This window comes from Clupea harengus, chromosome 12, assembly GCF_900700415.2.
Source record: "Clupea harengus chromosome 12, Ch_v2.0.2, whole genome shotgun sequence".
Lineage (NCBI taxonomy): Eukaryota > Metazoa > Chordata > Actinopteri > Clupeiformes > Clupeidae > Clupea > Clupea harengus.
In genome coordinates this window covers 4,629,924-4,657,445 of record NC_045163.1, presented here as the reverse complement: position 1 = coordinate 4,657,445, position 27,522 = coordinate 4,629,924, and the positions used below count along the sequence as shown (strand labels likewise).

Sequence of the window (27,522 nt, the reverse complement as noted above, 5' to 3'; positions counted from 1 at the left end):
TGCACTGCATTAAATATGCCATACTCAAGGATTTGTCATTGAATATTTTGACCTGCACAGTCTATTCAGCATATTACAAAACAGCTGTAGTACATGCATTAGTAGCTTTAGGTTGCAAATGTTTAGGACGAAAATTAATGAAATAAATGTGATTACATTACAGGCCTACTGTACAATTGATAAGTAATTAACAGTTAATTGTATTGGCTACACACCATCTGATTAATCTTACATTATCAATTTACTTTAGCTGTATATTTCTTTGAGCAACAGCAGAGGTTAAGCTTTCCCTGGGACTAATACATATGCAGAGAAATCCATGAATTATTCTCCTCATGGACACCATTGGAGCCATCTGAAACATGCAAATGACTGCTGACAGAAGAGGAGCTGTTTGAAACTGCAGTTCAGTTGGCCATATTGAAAACCACTCAGACACAGAACTAAATGGATTACTATAGGCTGAAAATATCTAAAACATCATCCCACTACTGATACTCCTTCAAGCCATAGACTCCCTTCATGTTTCTCATGCGGCAACAAACACACCAGTTGTCATAGGTACCATTCATTGTAATGGTAACAATGTGGTTAGGTTATGGTAATGTCATGCAGACAAATATGTATTTACCTCTCCAGATCAGTATGAGTGATTCACCCATTAGAATGACCACAGCAACAGAGCGTAGGCTTGAGATGGTGCAGAGTCTGCCCTGTGACTATTAACCCCAGTCGTGCCAGGCCTCCGTAACACCAAAACGCGTGGAGGTGGTTTTGCCACCTCCAAATAGTGGAAAGCCGCCTGGTTCACACAGCATATGTTATGATCTCGAGAGTCTTTTACCACCGTGTGAATTCATTTAAGATAGCTTTTGCGTGCAGTGACAGATTAATGAAATGATCGCCTAAATGAATTCGTAACGAAAGGAGCGCAGGTGTCCCTCTTGTGTACTTTGTGATGACTAAATGACATATGGCAAAATGGCATAATGCCAGTCACCAACCAACAGAAACAAGAAGTGATGGGTCAATTAGATTACGCATCCAAATGACATCAGTGACCCTCCACTAACACTTTCGCAATCAAACAAGATCCAGCAGTTGTTAATTATTTACACAGTAAAGGACACCTTTTGACATTCGCAGTCCGGGAGAGAGCTGTCGGTTCTGACTCCTCTAAATCTATTGGCTCTTCATAATTTACAACTTGGCTGTGGGGGCGAGGGCGTTGACATTACACAGCAAGGGGAAAGGTACCAATTTCACCCTGCTCCGTAGTAGAGACTGCCAGCCAATGGGGATTATGTGGGGCGGAGAGCATCTCCCTTCATCGCCCACCCTTCTCTTATTGCCGTCTCTCGGCGTGTGTTGTTGATGCAGTCTCCAACTGCACGCCGCCTATTTTCATGCCAATGGACTGTACGGTTTCTCTTCAGGTGCAGCATCATCTGACAGTTTATCCCAACCAGCTGTACGAAGGATACAGTTTTGAACTACAGGTATGGTCCTTGTGCGCAATCTGGAGGTACCGTAATGTTTTGAGGTAGTATCTTTTATTTATTAACTTGATTTCAAGATGATGTCCTGTTTATTAATCTCTACTTACTGCCTAAATATCGTCTGCAGTTAACAGTTCCAGACAGTCGGGATGTGTGGGTCGGTGGTCATAATATTATTATATATTATATCATGCATGATATTATTGTGTCGTGTAAGACTGTATAGAGACGGTTGCCAAACACGTTTATCCTCACCTCTGCTATAACTTGTGCCTTCGCCTTTCTTCGGCTGTCTTTGTTTTGAGAATCCAGCACTGCAGTCTGCTATTCAGGTTTGTTTGCTGTGAAAGTTACTGGAAGGCAGAAATAGTTTTTACTTTCTTAACTTTTTTTATTTAAGTTTTTACTGCTCCAAATGACAGTACTAATGCTAACGAACGTCTAATCAAAACTCATTCAAATGGCATTGGCTTGTTGCATATTGCTATAACATCTTTAGTCGAATAAGCAGAATTCCAAAATCTGAAATAATACTGATCAAACCTTGTACTCAACGAAAGTTGTCCTCTGGCTATTTACAGGTGCATTTGGTAAAGCATGGGGTATGAAAACCAGTCTTCACTCAGTTGGCCAGTTGGACAGTTGCATTTCTATGAGCCAATTTGGTTTACATCTTCATATAAAGATGTGCCTGCAGTTTCTGTCAGGGGTCTGTATGTCATTTGTTCCATCTTACTAATTTATCTGTCTCTCCGTTTACCCTTCTCCGTCAAGATCATTAAATAATGAATTTAACTGCATCTCCGACAACTTGACCTTAGCTCAAGGAGATCAATACTTGTTTCAGTGCCATAGATGAACACAGTAGGCATTTCTCCTTCACGGTGATACGTTGCACCAGGATGGATCTCTGAGCAGCCTCTGATTTGATTAACTTGACTGACAGCATGACTTGGAACTGATACATTTCGATACGGTCTGTCTCCAGAGAACCCTCTTCCTCTCCATATGATCGCTCTCCAACATACACCTCCTCTAACCCCGTTCACCCTTCATATGATTACCTCTGCTAGGTCAAAATGGCTCAACGCATACTTTCCTATATCTCAGAATGCTATTAGGTAGAATTGGAGTTTTAATCACTTCCAAGAGTGAAGAGGACATCTCCAGCTGCATAAAGGGCACTATCAGATCAATCATACTTAGTTAAAATGATTATTGATTTGGCCTGCAGTCTCAGAGCTGTCTCTTTGTTCTCACACCATATGTTATGGTTATGGACCAGCCAGAGGCCTTCACTGTTTGACCTTTTGGCCTCTCTCAGTCCTTATACACCATTGCTATCAATGCAGTCTGCACGTCATATGATGTGAATGCATTAACAGCATGATGTTGCTGAGGGGAATACAACTTGGAGGCCATGTTATGATAAGAAACATGGGCTTCGTTTGATTTCAGAGGAATGACTGTGTTTTTCTCATTGGTGGCTTACCTTGTAGTTTAAGACCAATATTTTTTTCAAACAATTGTTCAACAGAAATTACATTCAAAAAAAGAATTACGTCCTTACGTTTTAGTGGGTTGAAGTTACCCTTGAGTGAATGTAAAAACATCTGAAAAGAGTCCCTGAGTTCCCTATTCTGTCTGAGATGCAAAACCCTTTTATCAGTATTCACATTTCTGACTGCTGTGCCCTTGAATCACAACTGTGCCCCAAGCAGAGAATGTTTTTACTTTAGATCTGTTCCTCCCAAGCAAAATCTGGAGCTCCATAACACGTCCCATGACATCTTTACAAATGACAGTGAATGAATAATTTCTCAAGAGTTCACTGCGCAAGATAGTATTAGTTTGTATTTGAATGTAACACATTCATGAAGCCACGTGTTTACCGATATATTTTGATGAGATCAGAAGTGGTGTTTGTGTTGCAGGTGTGACCAGACTACAATGCAAGCTAAGGCCCCTTTGGAATCCTTAGATCATAAGCAACTCAAAGGGGGATTTGTTTTTCTTTCCTCCTGAGAATGAGTGAAACAAGCCTAGGTTCCTCTGAGGTATCTTTTCCCCCCACAGCATGAGAGACAGAGCGCTGGTGCTTTGATACACCACAGCGACAAATTTATCTTTCATCTTGTCAGTATCATTATTCCTCTTCCTCTGGGCTCACTCCTATGAGAAATCCAAATGTCAGGGAATTCAGCAGCTTGCAGACAGGGTATCTGCAGGATCATTTATCAGTGTCACAAAATACGGTGGCACACGTAAGTTGTGGTATTGAGCTTCTGCATTTATTTCTGACTTATTTGAAGCGCTATATATGGACTTGCCTTTATTAAAGGCTCAACAGCATTGTATGCCTAGGCAGTGGCGATTGGACTGGATGCTGGTGGAATAAGGCTAGTCATAATTTCCTCTTTGCCATGTTCTGTTGAAATAATGCTTTGTAACTTTTCAGCTTTAGGAACAAAGTAATGCTGCTGAGTTTTTGTTTAAGAGGCTGCTGGTAAGATAGCTTGCTGATTAACTTGGTGTATTACATCGTCTGCATGCGGATACGCTTAACCTAATTCTTTAGGCAAAGTTCAACATAACAGCCTACCTTAGGCTGTTACTAGCTGTAATTATAGCCTAGAGTAGGCTCCTGCCCCTGCACTGTAGTGTAGGTGTTCTTGTTAAGGTAGACCTGGCTCACAACAAATGGAGATGATATTTTATAACTGTATCAGCCCCTTTGTTTTGGAGTCTAAAATGTAGCCGATGTGTTTATGCAGCCTTAACTCTAAACTGGAGAGGTTTCATTCAGTTAGTAGTTGTTGCTGTTTAACTGTAGTTTAAATTTAAACTGTGGTCTACAAGTAGTATCTTGCTAGCATTCTCATATTAACTTTCGTTAATGTCTGAAGGCTGGGCTCAGTTTATGTTTACATGCACCAGAAAGGTTTCAACTCATCATTACTAGTTTAGCACTCTCAGATTAGAGCCCATCATCTTTATAATGCATAAGCGATCTGTCAGAACTTACTACTATACGATATTTAATGCAGATAAAGGAACCTAAATCACAGGGAAACTTTAAGACCAGTTCTCAATAACTGACAAAAAAATCCTATAGATCCAAACACTCACTTGCCACTTGAGGGAACTAAGAAAAACCTCATTTGTGCACAAATTGCAGTTGAAGAATACAGCTCATTTTTTTCAACATTGAATGGTTAGGTTGTGTTTGCAGCAAAAACATTGTTTCTCTAAATTCTGTGTCGTAGGACTCTTCCTCAAATCTAATTAGAAATTTGCAGAGTCCAAGGCTGAGGGGGGTTATGTACTCTGAGTATGTACTGCTGGCCAAATTACAGGTCATATCCAGAAGTGCTATTCAGCTTCTAGACATCATCAATTATCAAAATAAAGCAAAGAGCTTTGTAGTGACAGCCATTGCTATTATGTAAAGTTAATTTTCAATCAATGTTTGAGAATAGGAATGTGTTTTACTGGTAAATACTGGCAAATACAAATTCGATTTTTTTTTTCCCTGTTCAAAGATGAAGTCTACTGAAGTGGATCAGGCACTCTTCACTGACACCTACTGCAGAGTCTGCAGCGCACAGCTCATCTCTGAGTCCCAGAGGGTCGCCCACTATGAGGTGAGTAATGCCATGCATGCCAATCCGAAGCACATGCCATCCAATCACAAAGCTCGTAGCTGTTGCTGAATTAGGACAGGCATATAGATTCATCTTTTTTCAGTTGGCTAAATGCAACTTTGAATGCTTTACGGGTTCCACATGACACATAATACTATCCCAGGCAAACCCACACAAGTTATGTGTGGGTATGCACATGCTAGAGCAAATATGTGGGCAGGGATACGTAACAGTTTGAGGAAGAGTGTGTGAGTGTGCATGCATGCAATCACAATCACACCGCAGATATGCAGTATGAATGCTAGTGTGATGATTTATGAAACAGAATAATTATTATGGAGAGAAAGGCAATTTCAGAGACGCAATGACCCATGTAGCTTTGCTCGCCTCTTATAGGGTGTCAGTTAGATAGATGAAGTTACTAAAGAGAGATAGTGTGGTTCAGACTAACCCATTAAACAGTGTTTAATGCATCAGTGTATTAGCTGCAATTAATTAGAACTTGACATGTAACTAGAATAATGACAAGTGACCAGCGTGGGTCTGTACACAACATTTGCACATTTGCACATTATGCACATTTAGGCAATGAGAGACTCACATGCAACTAAATTGCTTGGAGTTGATGTGACCTTTCTGTGCTTAGCTGGTGTGTGATTACTTCATGAGCATGTTGTGTGTAAAATTAGGCAATCTCTTGCTAATCATTTTTTTCATAATAATATTACACGGTTTGATGTATGAAACACTCATTCATTCAACAATCATTGTTTTGAATTACATGTCATTGAAAAGCTGTCCTAGTTGCTACACTCAGTTTTCTACAAACTAGGGTGTTAAACCTTATAAACAGAAAACAAATTGGTGAATGATTATGAAAAGAAGAAAAGCTATAATTCCTTTATTAATACCGAGATCTTTCTTCCATGTTCACAATGCAGGGCATTTCTTTTCATGTATTGTTCAAGAATCACCATTCATTATTCCCCCATTTCTGTTCCCAAATCATTTCTGTTTGTCACATAATCACAAAAACAACTCATATTGGCTTTCATGCAAAGTATGAACACATCTCGTTATAGGCTTCTGGGGATAACAGTATTTTCAGGACCAGAAAGAGGTCTCTAAACTTTCATCAAATGTGAATCACCCTCTCCTTCCATCCAAATTTATATGACTGGCTTTCATTTGAACACACTGCCTATTCATACAAACTTTAACACAACAGTACAAAACTTTAAGGAGATACTTTGTTTCCACCCTCTGTATTATAGAGGTCAAACTAGTGCTTTCCAAAATTCACTTACATTTGGGGTAGAAGCAACAACAGGGATTACCATGCCATGCATCAAGTAAGAGCAGAACCGTTTCTGGCTTCCCGCCGTGAGGATGCCAGTCTGCACATAGGGCTCGTCCTGTCAGTCAACTCTGGTCATGGCATTTGTCACCTATCAAGTGAGCAGAGTGTAGCCGTCCTCCACTGAGTGTGTTCACCAAAAGCTGCATTAAAGGTTCCCATTTGATAGGCTCTCGGCCAGCCAGACAGTGGGTCTGAATGATAAGTGGCCGGTGTTAATCTAACAGAATAGATTAAGGGGAGGCAGGTGACAGTAATACTAGAGCACTGCTCCGCTGTGAGGCTGTGATCCCAGCGTGAAGAGGGAGCAGCAGATTGGGATCAATTAGTCCACTGCTGTTCTTCTTTGAAGTATCCCACCGAGAGGTGAGGTAGCGACACACACACACACACACACACACACACTTGCTCACCTACACACACACACACACACACACACACACACACACACACACACACACACACACACACACACACACACACACACACACACACACACACACACACACACACACACTCCACATACACATACACACACACACACACTAAAAAGGTCTTGTAATCACTTGGGAGGACAAATACATTTACAAAGGAAGATAAGTGAGAAGTAACTAGGAAAAAGAAGGCCAGCAGAGGACATCTTATGCCTCATGTACTATGCAGAAATGCAAAAATGGCTGAGCAATTTGGGTGCAGTCCAGCAGTACCACAAATGAAGACAGCAAATAGGAATGTGATGAAGTCTGTCTGCTGCACTGGAAGTAGGCTGACAGCCTGACTGGAAATTGCATTAACACAACATATTTAATCCAACCACAAAACTGTAAATGTACGCCTAATTAATTTAGATTTAGATGAATTTCATTGAACTGCCACATCAGTATTACCTCACAAATAGAAAACAGCTAACTACAGAATATGACTAAATGTCAAAATGACTCTACGTTGCTAATTAGATGAAGGAATTTTGCCCTCTTCTCTAATCACTCTCCAAGTTAGAAAACACAATTAAATGTGTTTATTCATTGAATGTAAATGTCTGACCGTATCATGACCACCCCTCTGCCTTATAAACGAGCTGAGATGGCGCAGACTTCATGGCGCCACCATTGTGAAAATGTAATACACCAGCTGAAAATGCCTGCTCTGGCCGTGCTGTAACAAAGATGTCTTACGGTAATATAAATAACCACCGTGGTACATGGCTTTGTCTAGGTCATGCATCTCGGAGAGCAGCGTAGCAATCAATAAATCCCAGTATTATTGCTCAGGGGTCAGCATAAAAATGGAGATGCCCGAAAGGCTTTCAGAAATTATGACAGTAGGCTTTAAACAATCCCTTTCGTTTTAGTGCTGAAAACGATGATGATGAGAAATAGTTCCTCTCAAATAGGTTCTGTATTGTTTCTCCACAAATATCATCTCAGACTTGCATCGAAGCGTACATCTTTATTATTTTCATGAAATATTTAGAATGACTGTGGCACAACCAATGTTGCACATCCGAATCTCTTGTCTTCGTTTCCCAGAGCCGAAAACATGCAAACAAAGTGCGCCTGTACTACATGCTGCATCCGGTGGATGGAGGCTGCCCGGCCAAGAAGCTACGGACAGAGGTAACCTCACTTGTCCCAGATGTTAAGTCTAATCCTCATTCACATACTGTAACCAGCCATTTCACCCAGCAGGAATTCACAGTCATATTAATCAGTGATGCTTTGAATTAAGGACGTCTTAATCAGTCTATCCATTAGATAACGTTAATAAACCATTGCCATTTAGTTAACGAACCATAAGCGATGAAAGTGTATGGTTTATTAATGTGGGTTAATGCATAATGCTTTCGTCTATGAGTTTACATCAAAACCATTTACCGTACCGTACCGTACCGCACTTAGCTGGCACAGATACAGCCAATAATGGTTTACTATCTATTTGCGTTCAGGAGAGTCCCTTGGGACAATATATAGCCGAGAGTTCAGGGTGACACTGAAAATTTTATTGCTTTCCACTTTATGTGGCTTATACCAGTGACACCAGTTCACACTGACTAACAGCATATGCACATGCTGCTTATGCGGTGTGTGTGGTCATCTGTGTCCTCTACTAAACAAGCAGGACTGTAGGACTCTACTGAAGTACTGTTTTAGCGTATCAACATAGACATGCTTTTCTACATGGTGAACCCAGAGATGAATACATCAAGTGTCACCCCATGGTGTTTTGTTATCTTATTTTTCACATCTTTCGCTTCACAAGCTTTTTTCAGCATCCCATAGCAACTGTCCAGGCAGTAATTTCACACCCACAGTGTATTGATCCGTTCAAAACTCCCCCACTTCCATTGTGTTTTAGAGCCATGCCTCCGATTATTTTGCAATCACAATGGACATAGCTTCGGGGGCCTATGGCTAAATGTACACATCTATTGTCAGCCAGATGTGAAGGGAAAGGGAAGCCGGCTGCTACGAGACGGCAGTGATTGTTACAGGCGGTGAGTGTCGAGAGGTAGGAGAGTGAAAATGTCTCCCTCCTGGGCCATTTGGGGATGCAGAATTGGACTGTCCTCTCCCTGCCCACCCACTCTGTGACAGCTCGCCAAGCACAGGATGATTTGGGGGCACAGTGCATGAGTCCCTGAGGACATATGAAACTCCTCCTCCAGCACTGGCAAACGGAACCTGGAACCATCTGGAGCCGGAGGTGGTGAGGTGGTGATAGAGGGAGGCTTTCTGGCTGATTAAATGATACCTGCAGCACCAGCACCAATTTTAACGGGCTTTGCCTAAATCACTCCTGTCCTGTGGGCAACCTGTGTTATTTTAATTTTTCAAATTGAACTCACTATAATGGGTCACATTCAATCCCCCCTGGAAAATGTAGTCCGCTCAGTAATGCATAGGAGACACATCTATCCATGAAAGGTCTTAAAAATGTAAATGGGCTGAAACACTGAGACAGGGCTTGTTGCTTAGGCAGTAATAGATTCACTTGTGATTATTTGTGATTCACAAATGATTATTTACTTGGGGAAATCAAATCGATTCAGTCTCCTGTCCTCTTAAGGATCTGAGTAGGCACAATAGTAATATTCTTGTAAACTAATAGTCAGTGTGTTTACATGATCGTATAATTCGAATCTTTGCTTAGTCGGACTATGCTTTCTTTCGAGGGTAGGTGCTATTATCCCAATGTACATGGCAGTGAATAAATCGAATCATTGGCCGAAAGCATGTCATATCCGATACGATAGGTGGCGCTGTTTTTATTACAACTAGTGGTGATACAGCCCTTTCCGCTTGACCTCTTCACCACTACCAATAACAACAACAGTTGATTGAGCATGAATCGCGTCTGTTCATCGGTCCAGAAATGCGTGTTGCCTCTTGGGTTGTTTGTTTGTTTGTTTGTTTGTTTCTTTCTGCCAGGCCGATGTGTTTATAAGTTACATTATTCAAAGGTGAAAGATAAAAGGCGAGAGAAACGGACGCACATTCACACACGCGCGCAAATAATGGGTTACAGCCTAAACGCATTGCCCTTCTGCCAGTTGCATCAAATTGTTTTAGTACTTCTTCGCTGTCGATTTCCAAATCTGTGTGAATATTCATGAGTGCAAGTCCAGTCAGTCTTTTCGTAGATAGATACAAGACCTTCAGGACGCAATGAATGTTTGGCTAGAAATTTGCCGAACTTTCCAGGGCTTGATAAAGTTCACTGCGTAACTCATTTAGCTGTTTCCAGCTCTGTATCTGCATCGTCAACACTGGGCATTAGTTGTCTGTACTCCGATTTTATAGTTTCCCCATTTTAATAAATATTCGTTCATGATATATTTTTTTTCTTCTCGCGTAGCAGAAGGTACGCACAGTGCGTACGGCTGCATGCGCCACTGGAACTCTGTGCAATTAATACAATACATAATAGGCTAATTGATACAATATCTCCTTGTTTGAGTGTGGTTGTTTGAGTGCAATGGGAGTGTATGATCGATGTTGTCTATAAAGGTATTTAGGTAAAGGTATTTACGGGAAAATATCTCGATCCACCTGTCACGTCTCTGTCTTTAGAGGGCAGCGCCAGATAACTGAACACAACTAAAGTCAGGCGTGCCTCGCGGGCACAATACCAAATTTCATCATATTTGATAGAATGAAGGACATATTAGTTGTGAATAGTATCACCGAGTTTGATAGGTATTGGTCAGGTAATAGCCGAGTGACAGCTGATTTGCTTTCTGATTTGACAGTACCTTTTCGTGGTTTTTTTCAGCGCCAGATAACTGAACACAACTAAAGTCAGGCGTGCCTCGCGGGCACAATACCAAATTTCATCATATTTGATAGAATGAAGGACATATTAGTTGTGAATAGTATCACCGAGTTTGATAGGTATTGGTCAGGTAATAGCCGAGTGACAGCTGATTTGCTTTCTGATTTGACAGTACCTTTTCGTGGTTTTTTTCAGCGCCAGATAACTGAACACAACTAAAGTCAGGCGTGCCTCGCGGGCACAATACCAAATTTCATCATATTTGATCAAATGAAGGACAAATTAGTTGTGAATAGTATCACCAAGTTTGACAGGTATTGGTCAGGGGAGACGGCCCAGTGTTCCGAAAGCCCGATATTCCGAAATCTCAATATTCCGAAAAATAGTCCCCCTGGCAAAATTTAGAAATATTTTAAGTGGCACAAAACACTCAAAGCATTTCGTTTGCACAGCAGAGCGGAGACGCTCACCGGGCTATCACGCATATAACTTTTCCTAGGCAATATTTGTTAACTTAGCCTACTCTGGTTTTGAATATGGGGTAGGCTACCACTCATGCGAAGGAAATCACCGGCAGATCTTGTCAAGCACTGACAAAGCATGCATGCGTTGGCAATCATACAAATATTTTTGTATCATCGCGATGCAAATGCATGTGTGTATAATAATATTCTGAATTCAAGTTAATGCTTGTGAAATAAAGGCATTTATATGTTTATGATTGTGTGATTCATTGGGATGTGCATGTGGGCAATAGTGGTTCACGTTGCTGTACTCACAATTTCGGAACAGCGGGCTGTCGGAAAAATGGGCTTTCGGAACATTGCCATGGAACCTTGGTCAGGTAATAGCCGAGTGACAGCTGATTTGACAGTACTGCTGTTGTTTTAAGCAAATAAAATGTGGAACGTCCTTATACGTGTTTAAGGAGGGGTTGTAAAGGTGCTCATATCTTCGGTCCTCTTCTGTTATGTTTGTTCATAATCAACAAGAATAAGCTTGTGAGACAGTCTGCAGGATATTCATAAAAAACCGTGTCATTAGTATGAACATTTGAGACAACTTATCCCTCTTTCGTCTTCCGGGTCACGACCTGGCAGGGAGAGAGGGAGCATGCGCAAAGACGCAAAATCCAGTTCCTTATCCAATTCACCGTTACATGCCGCAATAGTCGAACTATCAACTGGATCGGATCGAGTTATCCAGGGGTGTTAGTCCGATTATGTGCGGTCCGACTACGATCCGACTAAGGTGCTTACATGAAACGGATAATGCGATTTCAGTCCGACTAAGGCAGTTATTCGAATCCATGTAACCACGGTGAGTGATAATAATCCATAATCATGCAATGGCAAGGATTAGCTGATCATCTTAAAGTATCCATGCATGATATTATGTTGTAATGTGGACCTGCCTTGATAGACAGGCATTTGTCACCTCACTTATCCTTGCGCCCAATTCAGGGCACTGCCCTATTGTAACCACTGTTAGACTGGGATCAAAGCAGTGGTGCAAGCAGTAGGAGTCAATCACCATCTCCATGAGGGCTGGTGCATGCCACGAACTTTGATGTCTGAAGAGGGTGCACTGCAGAGTTCCCCACTGCCCTGACTCCCCTACATCAGTGAATTAAATCCACTGAGAGTCTCTCGAGGTCACATGTCTGTACAACATAGCAATATGCTTCATTTACTGCTGCTCACATGAGGCACTAATAAATATCCAGGATAAATACTTGAAGACACTTTTTATTACAACTTGAATGGAATGCTCAAAGATATTACGCTCAAATCAAGCTGGAGTATTTCAGTGCATTTGTCAGTATATCATTTTTGGAGAAGAGTAATTTAATACGTTATATTTGAATCTCAGAGGTTTGTTTGTTTGTTTACCAACATTTAATATGTTATATTTGAATCTCAGAGGTTTGTACCTAGATACATAGTTTAATTCATATATAGTATACGCATATGTTGGCTTGCGGGCTGGGGAATTATTGAAATGCTACAGTGCGTGTTATGAGGGCCTTATATTCCCAAGATAATTACAGTATTTGCTCAACCTATGAACACTTGAGATGTGAACCTGACCATGAACGTGAAAACCCATGGGGGTTGGGGGGGATGTAGGATATCATCAGATGTTTACCAACAACTCATGCACTGTTTTGTATCCAAGGTGAGAGTGAGGCAGTGGGGCGATGGAAACTAGCGTAGGCTTTGCCATGGGGAGAACAGAGAAAGACATTACGGACAGGACTAACACGGCCCGAGTGGGAGTGGACACGGATGAATGCCTGGCAGCTAAAGAGATGCATGTGGGAGAAATACATTAGAGTGTTTTTGGCCTATTGCTGATTAGATATGAACTCTCACACGGTTTTATTCATTGAATAATTCATAGAATAGAATGGTTTTATTCATAGAATAATGTGTTTAATAGAGTCATCTTACGACACAATGAATGGGCACATATGTTGTCCCTGTGTGTGTGTGTGTGTGTGTGTGTGCTGCAGGGATATTTAACCCTGGCAGTGTCTGCTCAACCAGCTGAGCAGAAGTTAAACTATGCTCATCCATATGTGTACACAGTACTCAGGAGCTCACCAAGGGCTTAGTACGCAGGCAGGCCACAGGCAACTATTGACTCATTTTAACAGGTCATATTGACTTCTGACCATTATGTGAGTAAAGCCATGGGGTCTATGGAGGTTAACGTGACATCTGCCCCATTTTCATCCTGTCATCATGCTCTTAATAAGCAACACTTCTGAAAGCATGAACAGTCTGACTCTTTCAAAAGCTTAAAAAAAAAATGCTGTACTCTTTGTCCTTTGGTTGTAGTGCATTTTTGGGGGTACCCTGAAGGAGCATGGGTAATCATCCCTCTTTTCCTTTGAAAAAAAGAAGGAAGAACGGATGAAGAAGAACCACATCCGTGTTATAACCGTGTCACAGTTAGGGGTTGGAAAGCGCTAGGCTCTCTGTTTTTAGAAGTGTGGAAATTACTTTTCCACACCATGACCTATATGCATTGAACGGGCGAGGCACAGATTCGTTGGGATAAATATATAAATATAAATAATAACCACCTTCCATGCCCCAAGACAATCATCACCGCAATGGATCCTATTTTCATATTTACTTACAAACTGCACAGAGTAGCTATTTATATAAAAACAACATACTCCTGTTTCTATTGGGCCAAATGTGCTTATGCCTTATTTATGTGATTGGTTATGCTGGCGTCTTACTTTGTGTGTATGTATGTGTATGTATGTGTGTGTGTGTGTGTGTGTCTTTTGTGTGTTCATACGTGCTCCTGCAGGGCAGTGAAGAGGGCGATGTGGATAAGAACAAGTGCTGTACTCTGTGCAACATGTCCTTCACCTCCGCTGTGGTGGCAGAGTCCCACTACCAGGGCAAGATCCACGCCAAGAGGCTAAGACTGCTCCTAGGGGAGCCCCCAGCCATCATCTCCAAAGGTGTGACTCTTCGAACCCTCAACACACACACACATACACACACACACACACAGGTAGAGAGTGAAAGAAAGAAAGAAAGAAAGAAAGAAAGAAAGAAAGAAAGAAAGAAAAAGGGAAGAAGGAATAAGATACGAGAGAAATACAGTCTGACAGGGAGATCAATCTGAGTTGGTTAAAGTGGAGCCGCAGTGGCCTTTTTGTCCCATAAGCCCCCCAGTTGGAGCTGTGAGTCGTGGAGCTCGTCTCGGTGGGGGCCCGGGCTGGGGGTGGGGGTGGGGGAGTGGAGGAGGCTGCGTGGGGGCTGAGAGGCCCATATGCGGAGCTTTCTGACAGAGTGGCCCTGACTGCACACCTGATGCTCACTCACCCGAGAGAGGCGCATGTGAGGACACATGACTGCAGGCTCTGCTGTAATACCACATCTCCTCTCCGCCACCCATGCCGGCTGCACAGGAGAGCTCTGGCCTGGAAGAGGAGATCAACTGTGCCTTCGCACACCTTTGTGTGTACGCACCCACAATGCAGACACTGGCAATGTGTTAGAGTTTGAAGGGATTTTTGCTTGTGTGATGCAAGAATGTCTTGTTGAAGGAGCATACCGATAAAATTCTCAAAGGGAACATTGTGTGCAAATGACCTCCATATGACCTTGAAGCAACTCAGTGAGACTGTTACACCTGTTCCTATTTACCACAGATAACACAAAGATGGAATAAAGGGATTAAAATAGAAAATTTAGGTTAATTTCATCCTGGAGCTTTTATTGCAGACAAATGGCAAATTTTAAGTTAGCTATGGAAATACTAGCGTAAAAGAATAGTGTTTTTAGTTTCATTTTCACGCATCATTTCTAGCCGTAGTAAACACAAAGCTACTCCATTTTAAGTCGTGAAGTAAACAGGAGGAGACATTATGGTGGGATGCCCTTTTAAATTATCTCAAGCTCATTTGCTCACCCTGTGTAAAAGCAGGGTAGCTCTGAACCCTGGCCTCGTCCCAGTGGTGTGGAGCACATGGCTGGGGTTTAGGTAACAGGCATCGGCCCAAGCCGGAGCAACACTGAGTCACTTACTCAGCACGCATCAGTGTTCACGAGCAGGATGGCCTGCGGTAAGAATTGACCCCAAAAAAGAAGGAATGACTGGGTTAGAGCAGGAGAGAGCTCTGCTTCCGCCCTCTGGGGATGTGAGGGGAGCGGAAAGCAGGACAGGCCCCGTCCCCAGAGTGCACTGATGGGTCACTATGAGCTAAGAGTAGGGTCATCATCTTTGGGATTGTGTGTGTATTTATATGAGTGTGTGTGTGGGTGTGTGTTTGTGTGTATGGGTGTGTGTTTGTGTGTATGCGTGTGCGTTTGTGCAGACTGCCTCACAATTTTTCTGCCCAAAAACAAAGACTGAAATCTTCTCTGTCCTCAGACTGTTTTGGGATCTGAAATGGGAACCCCTTGTGCGAAGAGTGTGAAGAGGAATATCTTTAAATGTTTCCCCATTCTCTGCCCATTTATATGCTCTGCCTATCCCTCTTGAATGTGAATACTTGAGACTTAGCAAAAGCCCTTTACTTTAGCCCTTTATTCATTTCTGAAAGCTTTCTAAAACTCAAAAGCATATTTCTCACCAATGTATGAATGAAATAACAATAAAGGTAGATTGGATTAAGTGTCCATTAATGTTGCAAGTGGCTATGTGAGATGCATTCTCTCTGTGCAATGAAGAATGTTGTTGGAATGAGGAAAGGCCAAACAGCATTAACAGTCCATTTTATCATGATGGAGAATTGGCTCCTGCCATAGCCAAGGTTATAGGCATTGCACAGGTGACTCATACAGGGTTATCTCAAAGGAATGGACATAGCAGAACATTTATTCAAACTTCTGTATACTTTTAAAAGTAAGGTTGTCAGTCAAAGTCGTGAAAGAAGGTACAGACCAAAGAAAAAAATGGCCATGGCCAAAAAAAATGTCCACTTTGCCAGTCTTCTTGCCAGTCAGGGTGAAATATTTGTTCTTTATGTGTACTTTGGCCAACACCAGTAGTGAAACCTTGAGCCGGGGGCTTTAATAATCCATCACAGCTGATGTTTCTGCCGACACAGTGCAACTCTGGAGGTGGTCTGGCCTTAACCCGAAAACGACGTCTTTCCATTTTGTTTTTACTGTGGTGGCAATTCATTCAGTTTGATTTGTTTCCTCATAGTGGTTATCATTTTGAGGTCTCAGAACTGTTTTTGCTTGTGAGCTGACCTTGGCATGGATTACTTGGGCCTGGAAAAATCCTGTGATGTATTTGCATCCAGTCTTGGAATCTCTGAGTTTTACAGCTGCCAGGGGAATTGCAGTCTAAAAGAAGATAGCGGTTTAGCACACTGGCTACTGACAGTCACAATGTGCAGTGAACCATTCCAGAGGGGCAGTGTCATTGATTTGTTTTTTACTCAGAGCGCTGTCATTATTCCCTCTTTCTCTTTCTCTCTCTCTCTCTCTCTCTCTCTCTCTCTCTCTCTCTCTCCCTCTGTCTCCATGCCCAAGCACAGACCCCCTGTCGAGGACTCCCTCAGACAGCTTTGTCCTCTCGCCTCTCGCTGTGTGAAGTCTGGTCTCAAAATCTGCTCACTTGTTTTACAAAGCACTGACTTGCCTGGTAGTTATTCAGAACGCCATGAATATTTCAGATCTGACTGCAGCAGGTGTCACTGTTTGTGAGCTTTTACTGAAAAAAAACCAAAATGAACATGACCCCATGTGTTCCAACAGAAACCACAAACGGTATCTCTACATAAAACATTACACAGTGCACACGCACAACTGCTACCTCCTCGCTGATTGGTTGATTTAATTAGACAGCTATGAAAGAAAACATAATGTGTGGAGTTGGTTATATGCCATTTCATGCAAAATAATGCCTCTAATATAGACAAAAAATTTTCATAGGGTTCCTTTTCTATAACTTTCATCAGCAAAATGCCCACCAGTAATGAACCACTTACTAGTTCCCTGTTATAAGGGTCGCTGGTGTAATCTCAGCCTATGAGGATACACATATGACTTGTGATCCTGGGTATCTCTTAGTGCCTTTAATCATTACTGATATGAATGTTGATCACTATATATAATGCCTCAGGACCCCAAAGATGACATTAATGAAAATGATAATCAAACTGATTTTAATGTTTGGCTAATATAAATAATAGTTTTTAAGCTTATAGTGCTTTGAAGAAGACAATCTGGCCCCTGGTTATTGTATTAACACTTGTGCAGTGTATTAGCAAATTGAAAGCTCCTGAGGAAAATCAAATCCCAGTTAGCCGCTGGATGCCTTTGTGTAAAAAGCTGCAAATGCACTTCTGATTACAGCAGCTGTTCCCTTCAAATCCGTTTGAACTGTGATGACAAAGAGGGGATGTGAAATTTGTACAAGCAGCCTTTTTTCATCACACACAAGAAACGAGTGTCACACAATGGCTGGTGATTTTCATTTGAGTGCAATTTATAAGCTCAACGAGACGAGTGCACATCCTTGGCAATTCAGTGTTCTTTCCCTCAAAGATTTCCCGCAACACAAAAAATCAAGCTGGTGACTCATCCCTTATTCTTGCTTTCATTTGAGAGTGCAGTTAATGTCTATCACTCAGTCTATCACATTTATAAGGCAGCATGGCCATTGTAGCATTTGATGCCTTTTGTACTGGCAGGGATGCACGGTAATTAAAGAGACTTAACAGCGAGGGAGCTTGTCTGTAGTGTCCCAGAAATGAGAAGCCCATTTGTCTTGCTAACAAACGTATGTGTCCTGTACCTGAAGCCTGCAGACACATTGCCTCATGTGTCTGCTGGTGAAACCTATTCATCACATTAGCATCACCACTCTCCCAATGCATCTCATTAAATGCTCCCCCCCCAGGGGGGCGTATACTGTAGGTCTAATTTGTGCACCGTGGACCAGAAAATGCTCAAAGTGACAAAAGGCTTTCAGACCCTCTGACAATGCTCTGACACGTGAGGTAAAATTGCCAAGAAAAACATCCCGGTGCAATTATCTCCTCCTGTCACGACCCTTTTATTTATATACTGTCATACCGTCTATATTGGCCCGCTAGATTGCTCTTTTTAAGCAAATATTGATTGCCACAATTAGGGGACTTCTCCACTGGGGAGCATTGCCTCATCACAGTGCTGATCACTTAGACTGGACCTGATCGCCGATCCAGATGCATGTTGTCATCATATCCACGTGCATCTCTCATAATGTAAACCAAGAATCAAAACTTAACCCTACTTAATCCCCACTTAATCTTACAGTGGTATCTCTCCCTCCCTGTCTGGACCCCTCTCTGCAGAGGTGATTCTTCTTCTCTCTCTCTCTGCATTTCTCTGCAGAGGTAACGGCCGGCGCCGAGCAGGTGGCAGCTGGGGAGATCCCCCCACTGGTGCCCTCCAGGCCGGGCCGTGTGTCCCACCGCTACTGCCAGCTGTGCAAGGCCTGGTTCAACAACCCCGGCATGGCCCAGCAGCACTACGACGGCAAGAAGCACAAGAAGAACGCGGCACGGGCCCAGCTTCTGGAACAGCTCGGGGAGAGCCTGGAGCCGGGCGAGCTGAACGGTGAGCAGACTGAAGTCTGTTTGGAAATGGAAGGGGGTATGTTTGTGTGAGAGCCCTTGTGCTATTATTTATAGTGGTCACCTTTGTTATCATGCGTGTGTGTCACAACCCAGCGGCTCCCAGTATAGATTTAGGTAATTGTAAATGCTGTTTAATTTGCGCAGCACTGCTTGTGAAGGAAAGTCTTGTGCAGGCCTTTTAGTCACACATGAAAGCTCACACAAAAGGCAGCCATTTCATTAAGACTTTACATTATTTAGCAGAGATCAAATGAGACTTCCCTGCGTGGCAATTATCAGGAGGTAATTAACCTCGAGGCGAAGCGCTCACGCTTACCTGCACCACCTGAATACTATTGACCAAAGGCTGGACCAAAAAAAAGGTCAAGAAAACAGAGCAGCTCCACGTATTGGCAGGTGCCCAGAAGGACAGGGGTGCAGGCTCACCTCACGCTGAGGGAACATTAGTGGCTGTGTGTGTGATATGAGCAGTGAGCGTAGCCAACGCACTCCCCCGCCCCCCGCCGCCGAGGCTCTGACTCACCAGTGACTCATTGCTGTGGCTACAGCTAGGCTCTCAGCATTACTCCCTTTCTGTAGGGCCTCTCTCTCTCCCCCCCCTCCTCTCTCTGTCTGTCTCTCTCGTTCTCCCCCACTCTGTCTGTCTCTCTGTTCGTCTCCCTCTTTCCTCTCGCTCTCAGGATGGTTGAAATAAGCCTGGCTTGTGTTCCGCTCCCCCATGATTACTAATCTGCTCAGTGCTCACACTGCTCAGCTGTATTTATTTTGACCAAAAAAAATAAAAAACCCTACTTGGAATTGACACACATGGAATTGACCCACTTTATTGGTGTCCAAAAACATGCACCGAACTGGAGCGGTCTCCATGCCTTGTAAATGTGTGCGACTGAAGCCACTGCAGTATTTGTCCTCATATGTGCACAGATAGGAAGTGTGTAGCTGATCCATTATCGAAGCCGAATTAAAAATCGAAATGAACAAAACTGTAATTGTTTAGGGCCTTTTTTGCCTGGATTGGAAGAAAGCAGTAAAAAAGAGAGGGAGGGGGAGAGAGGGATGGGAGCACTGAGATAGAGGGCAGGAAAGAGATAAAAAGAGGGAGGGGAGGGGGAGAAGTTGCAACAAATTGGCCAGCTAATCACTTGGCAAGAAATTGGGCCATTAGTGATAAGGGCAGTGTATTGTGCTGATTAGTAATGGATCCAGGTGAAACTGTATTGATGATCCTCAGAATGCCCATTTGTTATCTGAACACAGTGTGAACCGCTTTCCTTGGCTCAGGTGGGGCTTCTTACTCACTAATGTAACTCACACAAGGAGATATCACAGGTGATCACAGGTGATTCACAACCCACGATATAGGACAGGCTTCATTGATTCAACTATTTGTGCTTTTGAGCATTTATTTTGGTATAGTTAACGTTAGATAGAAGCCATCAGACACCGCATGTGAATGGAGGTTTTACATTGTTTACTGTACCATGGGTTTTAACATGTGCCGTGTCAACGGCCCCTTTGCGTGAAGTGATTAGCGCGTCAGTAGGCAGCAGACGTGCTCCTGTGTAACAGATGTGAAGGATGCGTTTAACGCCACGCCATCCCACCGCCCTGCAGCTAATCTCACTGCACGAAAGGACTCAGCAGCACGCATGTATGCAACACATGAGTCACCTCCAGTTCTGTTCTGTTCTGTTCTGTTCCAAAAGAACTGGATCAACATTTGTGTTGGTGTGGGTGCATTGTGTATGTTTCAGGTTCCCGAGGCATTAAAGTGTTCATTATGAGGTTATTGTTACGTTCCCATGTGTGTCTCTGTGTGCGTGAGTGAGTGTGTGTGTGTGTGTGTGTGTGTGTGTGTGTGTGTGTGTGTGTGTGTGTGTGTGTGTGTGTGTGTATGGGCACTGCGTACCTCATATACTCTTTGAACATTGTATATCCGCCAGCCTATCTACTGAGAGGGAAAACTATTGATTTTGCACAGCTGCATCTGTATTGCTTCTACTTGAGCTTGTTTGATAGATGATATTATGGTGCATCCTTGTAATCCCTGCCTGTGTGTGTGTGTGTGTGTGTGTGTGTGTGTGTGTGTGTGTGTGTGTGTGTGTGTGTGTGTGTGTGTGTGTGTGTGTGTGTGTATATTCTCTCCTCAGGGCTGAAGCGAAGCCACACATGTGATGTCTGCCATGTCACCCTCAACTCAGTGGCACAGTACCACGCACACCTGCAGGGCTCCAAACACCAGAATAAGTGAGTATAGCCTGACACGCTCAGTGGAGTCACTGCCGCTAGCAGACGTAACATAGTGAACCTATAGGGGCCCTCAGCCATTCACCCTCAGTGTGTAGACAACATGTACCACTAGAAAAACAAAGGAATGTTACCAAGGCATACAAAGGTGTGCCAGGGTACACAAGGGTGTCAAAGAACACAGTCCAATACAAGCAATGCCATTGTTTTAATGTAGAATATTCTCACGTGAAAAGATGAAATTGAGAAGAGAACTTTGTGTTAAATAAATGAAGACAACCTGTACCCTTGATGTGTAGAGTGAGAATGTGGAGCGGAGGTGAGAGGGAGGTGTGAACGCAGCGGCAGGCTTTCGCGAGGAGAGCCAGAGTGTGAGCGGCCTAACAAATTTGGCCGGCTTGTCTGAGTTTTTTGCCGAGCACGTGGCAGAATTACTTCAACCCTGTCGCTTCTGATGACTTTTGCACGGGTGGGCAGGGACGCGGGCGACAGGCCCAGCCATTTCGTGTGGCAGGCGTGCTTCTGCTTGGTCACACTGGAATTCCCATGGGCTGCTCTGGGTCCGTTCCGTGAGACCTCCGCTGCCCCCAACACCACCACCACCACCACCACCACTTCCTCCTCCTACCTCCCTCTCAGGTTCAGCTTCGAGAGTGCAGAGAGAGGATGTGTTGCAGAGCACAGATTCATGCTCGATTATCTTCAGATGCCCCTAGTACTGGGGGTTAAAACATGCAAATCAGCTGCTGCCCTCACGCAATGCCAGCGTATGCACAGGCCTCCTTAGTGTGTTTTAGTCACGGGCTCTTACACAATCACACTTCTTCATGTTGTGGACACGCACACACACACGCACACGCACACGCACACGCACACGTACACGCACACGCACGCGCACACGCACACTCTCGCACTCGCACACGCACACTCTCACGCACGCACACGCACACGCACACGCACACGCACACGCACACGCACACGCACACGCACACGCACACACACACACACACACACACACACACACACTAATATGGGCTTTTTCCATGTTCCAAGCCAGGCTGTGCTGAGCCGGGCCGTGCCGAGCTAACTTGCGTTTCCATTACAAGTCGTTTGGCGCCAAACTGTGCAGTGCTTATTTTGGACCCTCTCCAAACCTCATTTTGGACCCTCTCCAAGCAGGGCCAAACCGCACCAGTCAGCCTCCAAACGCACCAAATTGTTATTATTGGAGAACTAGCAAGCTGGCAAGCTAGCCCACATAGAATTAGAAACATTAATGTTAACAAGGATTTGGGCTTAGAAATGATGGAATCAATTTGAACCAAGCAACCTCCGGTATCTTTGACTATCTAAAGAAAGAAGTGCTAGCCTTGAAACTAAACAGGTTGGTTTCTTTTTAGACTAATGGATGAAACTAACATTATGCTTTGCGTTGTGGAGTTCTTGTTTTTGGAATATTTAGGTGGGACACCTCCACCTCCGCTGTGCGTTGAGGTCCTGTTCGTCCTGTCGGGAGTTATTTTCCGACATTGACTGGCAGACTATACATTATCCCTTACTTAAAGGCACACCCTCAAGCGAGACCCTGATGTATGGAAATGCAAATCCAGGCTGTGCTTGCTGTGCAAGCTAAGCCCGTATGGAAAAACAGCAATAGACATTCATTCCTACACACGCACATGCACACGCACACACACACACACACACACACACACACACACACACACACACATCCAAGTCCCATCTGTATTAACGGGTTGTTATTTGCAGCAGCTTCTCTGCCCTGTGTGTGTGTGTGTTGTGCACACACATGGGAGAGGGAGGGTGGCTGAGGTCGTGTCACGAGAGATCAAGTCTGCTCTGCTTCCTGAACGCTGCCCAGCTATGTAGGGCTTTCATTCTGTGGCCTTGAAAAGGTCATGCTTCTTTAGTCATGCAACCAGGTTTTTTTTATAAACTAAAGCATTGACCCTGTTGACCTACTTCCGCATAGTCTTCTGGTGCATGCACGAGGCTATCCATGTAAACAACAATACACTCGTATTTGTGAGTCCAGAGCGTGAGTGAGAGTGAGTTCCATTGTGCCTTATGGAATCAATACGTGAAAATCACGGCATGGGCTCTGGTGAGGTAAGTTATCAATACTTCACTAATGGGCCCGTCACATCCAATAACCCGTACCCCCAAATGACCCCACTGAGGTGTGTGCAGTCAAACCACATTATTATTATTAGAGCTGTGAGTTTACTAGAGGACACCACACAAGCTTCCGGAAGGGGGTTGCAGAGCACAGATCTGAGGCCTGTAATGTATTATTTATCATCATTAGGAAAAACATGCCATTTCTGAGATGGATCATTTGCGCCATGGGGAAAGCTCTCTATTGATCTGCTGTGGTCAGGTTGTGATCTGCTGCAAGCCCTATTATTAGCATGTCAGACAACAGGCACACAGTGGACTCATCTATCACAGCAAGTGACCAAGCCTGCCTACCAACATAGCCTGCCTGAATCATTGCTGTTCACTAAGCATGCCCATTTTTTTTTGTTGATAATCATAAATGCATCGTGTTTTCATGTTTTAAGAATTGTTTTTTCCTGCAATGTAAATAATTGCCACTATCGACATAGTTACCCTCACGAGCACACTGAATATCACTTAGCTGTTCCACAATACTTAAATACTCTCTCCACACCTTTTCCGCTACCAATTTTGTATGCATCATATACAGTATATATACCATATTATGTTTGATGTATTATGTTTACATTTACATTTACATTGAGTCATTTAGCAGACGTACAAGGGAGAGAACAGTCAAGCTACGAGCAATAGAGACCTAGAATAACAATAAATACTATTTAACATAAGAAATAGAAAAAAAGTGCAGGAATGTAACTGCTGTAAGTGCAAGTTAAGTACTAGTAGAGGTGCAAGTTAGGAAGGGAGGTGCTCTCTGAAGAGTTGGGTCTTCAAGAGCTTCTTAAAGGTAGAGAGGGACACCCCTGCTCTGGTAGTGCTAGGCAGCCCGTTCCACCAACGTGGAACTACGAATGAGAATAGTCTGGAGTGCCGTACTTGCACAGACGACAGTGCTAAACGACGCTCATTAGACGAGCGCAGCATCCTGGGGGTAACATTTGCCCTTACAAGTAGGTGGGAGCAGAACCAGCAATCACTCTGTAAGCAAGCATAATTGACTTGAACTTAATGCGAGCAGCTACAGGCAGCCAGTGGAGCTCAATGAGTAGCTGGTTGACGTGTGCCCTCTTCCGTTGTACATTTACCACATGTATGCTGTGTACATGTACCACACGTATGCTAGCATGCTCATCATGATTCATGCATGATTTCTTTCGCTTTGTTCCTGATTGATTCCCCTCCCCTTCTTCCCCCTCCCCTTCTTCCCCCTCCCCTTCTTCCCCCTCCCCTTCTTTTTCTATCTCTACCCGGCCCGTGTCAAGCAGATCCCCCCCGCCCCATATGTGCTGCGGTTCTGCTTAAGGTTCCTTTCTGATTAACAGGGAGTTTTTCCTTGCCCCTGTCGCCATTGTGCTCTAAGGGGGTTCAGGCCCTGGGCTCTGTAAAGTGACTAGAGACAATGTTATTGTTTTGGCCCTTTATAAATAAAATTGAATTGAACTGAATTTAATTTTTTCATAACTCTCACTGTCTGCAGAATAAAGGGGTTGTTCTCAAAGGTGTTAATCATTATTACTTTTGTCATTCTCACCCCTTGTATACTAAGAAAGGAGTAACAGGTCTCTCTCTCTCTCTCTCTCTCTCTCTCTCTCTCTCCCTCTCCCTCCCAGCTTGAAGAACCAGTGAATTTCAGATTCTCACCAAGTGTTGGATTTCCTGTCAGGCTGCCTCAGCTGTTGCCTGCCCAGTTCTCACTCTAAGTCTCCTCCTGTGTTGATCTCTCCTCCTCCATCACTGTGTTTCCCTACAAAAAGAAAAAAAAAACTTCAGGTGTTCTTTGCCATGTGAAAAAAACCCTTTAACCATCCTGAGATACTGATGTCAACACTTCATGGCAGAACTAAAGACTGCTGGCGGATGTCAAACCATAGATGTGACTAAAGACACAGACTTTTGACTAACATTCCTCGTGGCACTGGCGCCGTCCTCATGGGGATCAGTGCTGGGGTGATTTTTGTGAAGACAAGCAGAGATCCTGCGGAGCGAACCATGTTTCATACAGACTGTGTTGGTAGCAAATATATAAAGTACCCGCGTACATTGCATCAGAACCATATTGTGAGGCTTCTTTTCTTTAAAAAAGGAAATGCTGCTCTTGGGACAGGTATGTGCTGTGTCTATGTTTTGAATTAAGTTTAGGTTTAATGTGTAAGCTTTGATAGGTACATCCATACCATGAACTGCTTGTATTACGCCGTCTCTATGGTCACCTTTTGTCAACCCTGAAGGGTACATACTATGCTAAATGTGATAATATTCATTAGTTTTGGTTGGATTTCAGTCCTGAAGGGTTTTTTGCTTGCTCTTGCGGATATAAATAATTCATGTTTTCTCTCATTTGATTTCATTTTGTCGTGACAGATGTGTTCTTTGTCTCAGGGATGTCTGATTGATCACATACCATGACAGCGAAAAGGGCATTCAGTTGCTGTTTAATCATGTCTGTTGAACAAGGAAATGTGAATAATTCCCTTCTATTGTATAGTCTAGAGCCTGTGTTTGAAATTCCAGTCATTTATATTAATTTATCTGACTAGATTATACGTATGGACTAGAACACTGTGTCTATGTCCTATTGTGACAGATTTTATTTTTCTCAACTCAATTCTTAGTAATATAATGATATACTTTGCCTCAGTAATTGACTTGGACTGTGCTCTAATACTGTATATATGTTCTGTCTGCTGGCCTTACAGGATGCTGGTAAATAACTGTATTAGCTCAGTGAATGACTTTTAAATCGCCTTCATGCGCTTCTCTGCTTTATTAGATAGCACTGAAATCTGTTTGGGGATTTTGGGGGGTAAACCATGGTACAGGTAATAGTCAAATCCAGAAGTAAATGTCATTTGGTATGGTGCTACAACTTATGCTAGTTTGAAGAGAAAGCATCATTCAACAAAGTTGAAAAACCCATAGTCCCTCTGTTATGTTTTTTTTTAGGGCTATGTACCATGTTGTCTTGCCTCTTTTGAAGAGCATCTTTGGAAATAAAAGATTGGGACAACCAAATGTGGGGGAATCCCTTTTCTTGTGTTTTGAATTTTTGAACAGCCACAAAACAACCCAACACATTCACACTGTCACTTGTCAGGCATTTGTAGAGATTTTAGATTCTTTGTCATGTGCTTCATTAGAGGCAGTTAATGGACAAAGGCTGTTGCAGCCTGGTGCACATCAAACACAATGGGCCAGCCGATAAACTGTTTTTTCAGTTCCTAACACTTCTTCATAGTTTAGAGATTTTTATGTGGTGTGAATACTGTTTGTACATTAGACTAAAATTATAATAATAATAAAAAAAACATCTGACTACATTCGTTTATCAGGTGTTTTGACCACTGCATATACATTACTACAATTAATAAATTACTTTATTGGATATATTTCTATAATCTCAAAGAGAGTTCAGAGCCAATATTACATTATACAAGATTATTGAACTTGTGTCTAATATCACAAAGCATGTGTATATGTAATGTGATTAAAAGTGTAAGATATGTGTAAGATACGTTTGACAAAGAGGGAGTGTGATGGAGTACCTCATCAGATGGCCTGGTTACCACAGTAACCTAGCCTACACCCAGTGAATATGATTTAGTTTAGGAGGAATTGGAACACAGAAAAAAGGAACAGCTGCCAACCAGTGCTTAACATATGTGGGAAGGCCTCTGGGACTGCTGAAAGGAGCGTTCTTGGTCTAAATAAGTCAAAATGAAGCAAATCCTCCTTGGAGTAGCTTTGTGCAGACCTCTGACTCCTGGTACTGTATGTCGAGTGCTGGCTTACACAAGACTGCTCTCATTTCAGCTCATGTCATTGGATCCAAAGTATTGCCATTATGAACAACACATGTGACCTAAATCTCAGGTTATTTATCAGGCAGTGTATACTCAGGCAGCAATAACTCACAGATGCTTTTCAAGTCCCAGTCGGAGGAGAGAAGAAAGAGTCTAGGAAGTACAAAAAGAAACCCCCTTTTTTCTCAATTAGAATGCAAAATGAATTCAGAAGTCACACAGTGACTCAGTACTTCAATCGAGTCATGGCAAAGTCTTTGAGACACACCCGAATAAAATGTATCACATGCATATAGAAATTCTTGCTAGACTGTCAACAGTGACACAAAAAATGTTCCTCGATTTAGACTTTTTAAGAGTATATTTACATCAGCATGGATTTTAAGAGTATATT

At 43.0% G+C, this 27,522-nt stretch overlaps 1 protein-coding gene across 3 annotated transcripts; it reads left to right on the top strand.

Annotated features, from left to right (window-relative positions):
* The first annotated feature begins 1,217 nt into the window (after positions 1-1,217).
* On the top strand, positions 1,218-26,340 carry LOC105910614 (zinc finger matrin-type protein 4-like). Of its 3 annotated transcripts, none has more exons than XM_031578213.1 (7): positions 1,218-1,499; positions 5,042-5,143; positions 8,030-8,116; positions 14,100-14,256; positions 18,635-18,859; positions 21,030-21,126; positions 24,939-26,340. In XM_031578213.1, the coding sequence occupies exons 1-7, from the start codon at positions 1,407-1,409 to the stop codon at positions 24,952-24,954; spliced, it is 777 nt and encodes a 258-aa protein (XP_031434073.1). In that variant the 5' UTR covers positions 1,218-1,406; the 3' UTR covers positions 24,955-26,340. The 3 variants fall into 3 exon arrangements, with proteins under 3 accessions (XP_031434073.1, XP_042565192.1, XP_042565193.1); XM_042709258.1 differs by having other exon boundaries at positions 18,635-18,895; XM_042709259.1 differs by having other exon boundaries at positions 1,218-1,543; positions 18,635-18,895.
* The last annotated feature ends 1,182 nt before the right edge of the window (positions 26,341-27,522 follow it).

Coding starts and splice junctions, on each gene's coding strand:
- LOC105910614 (XM_042709258.1), top strand. CDS start 1,407: ATGCCAATGGACTGTACGGTTTCTCTTCAGGTGCAGCATCATCTGACA. Junction 8,117..14,099: donor CCAAGAAGCTACGGACAGAG/GTAACCTCACTT, acceptor GTGCTCCTGCAG/GGCAGTGAAGAGGGCGATGT. Junction 18,896..21,029: donor CTGTTTGGAAATGGAAGGGG/GTATGTTTGTGT, acceptor TTCTCTCCTCAG/GGCTGAAGCGAAGCCACACA.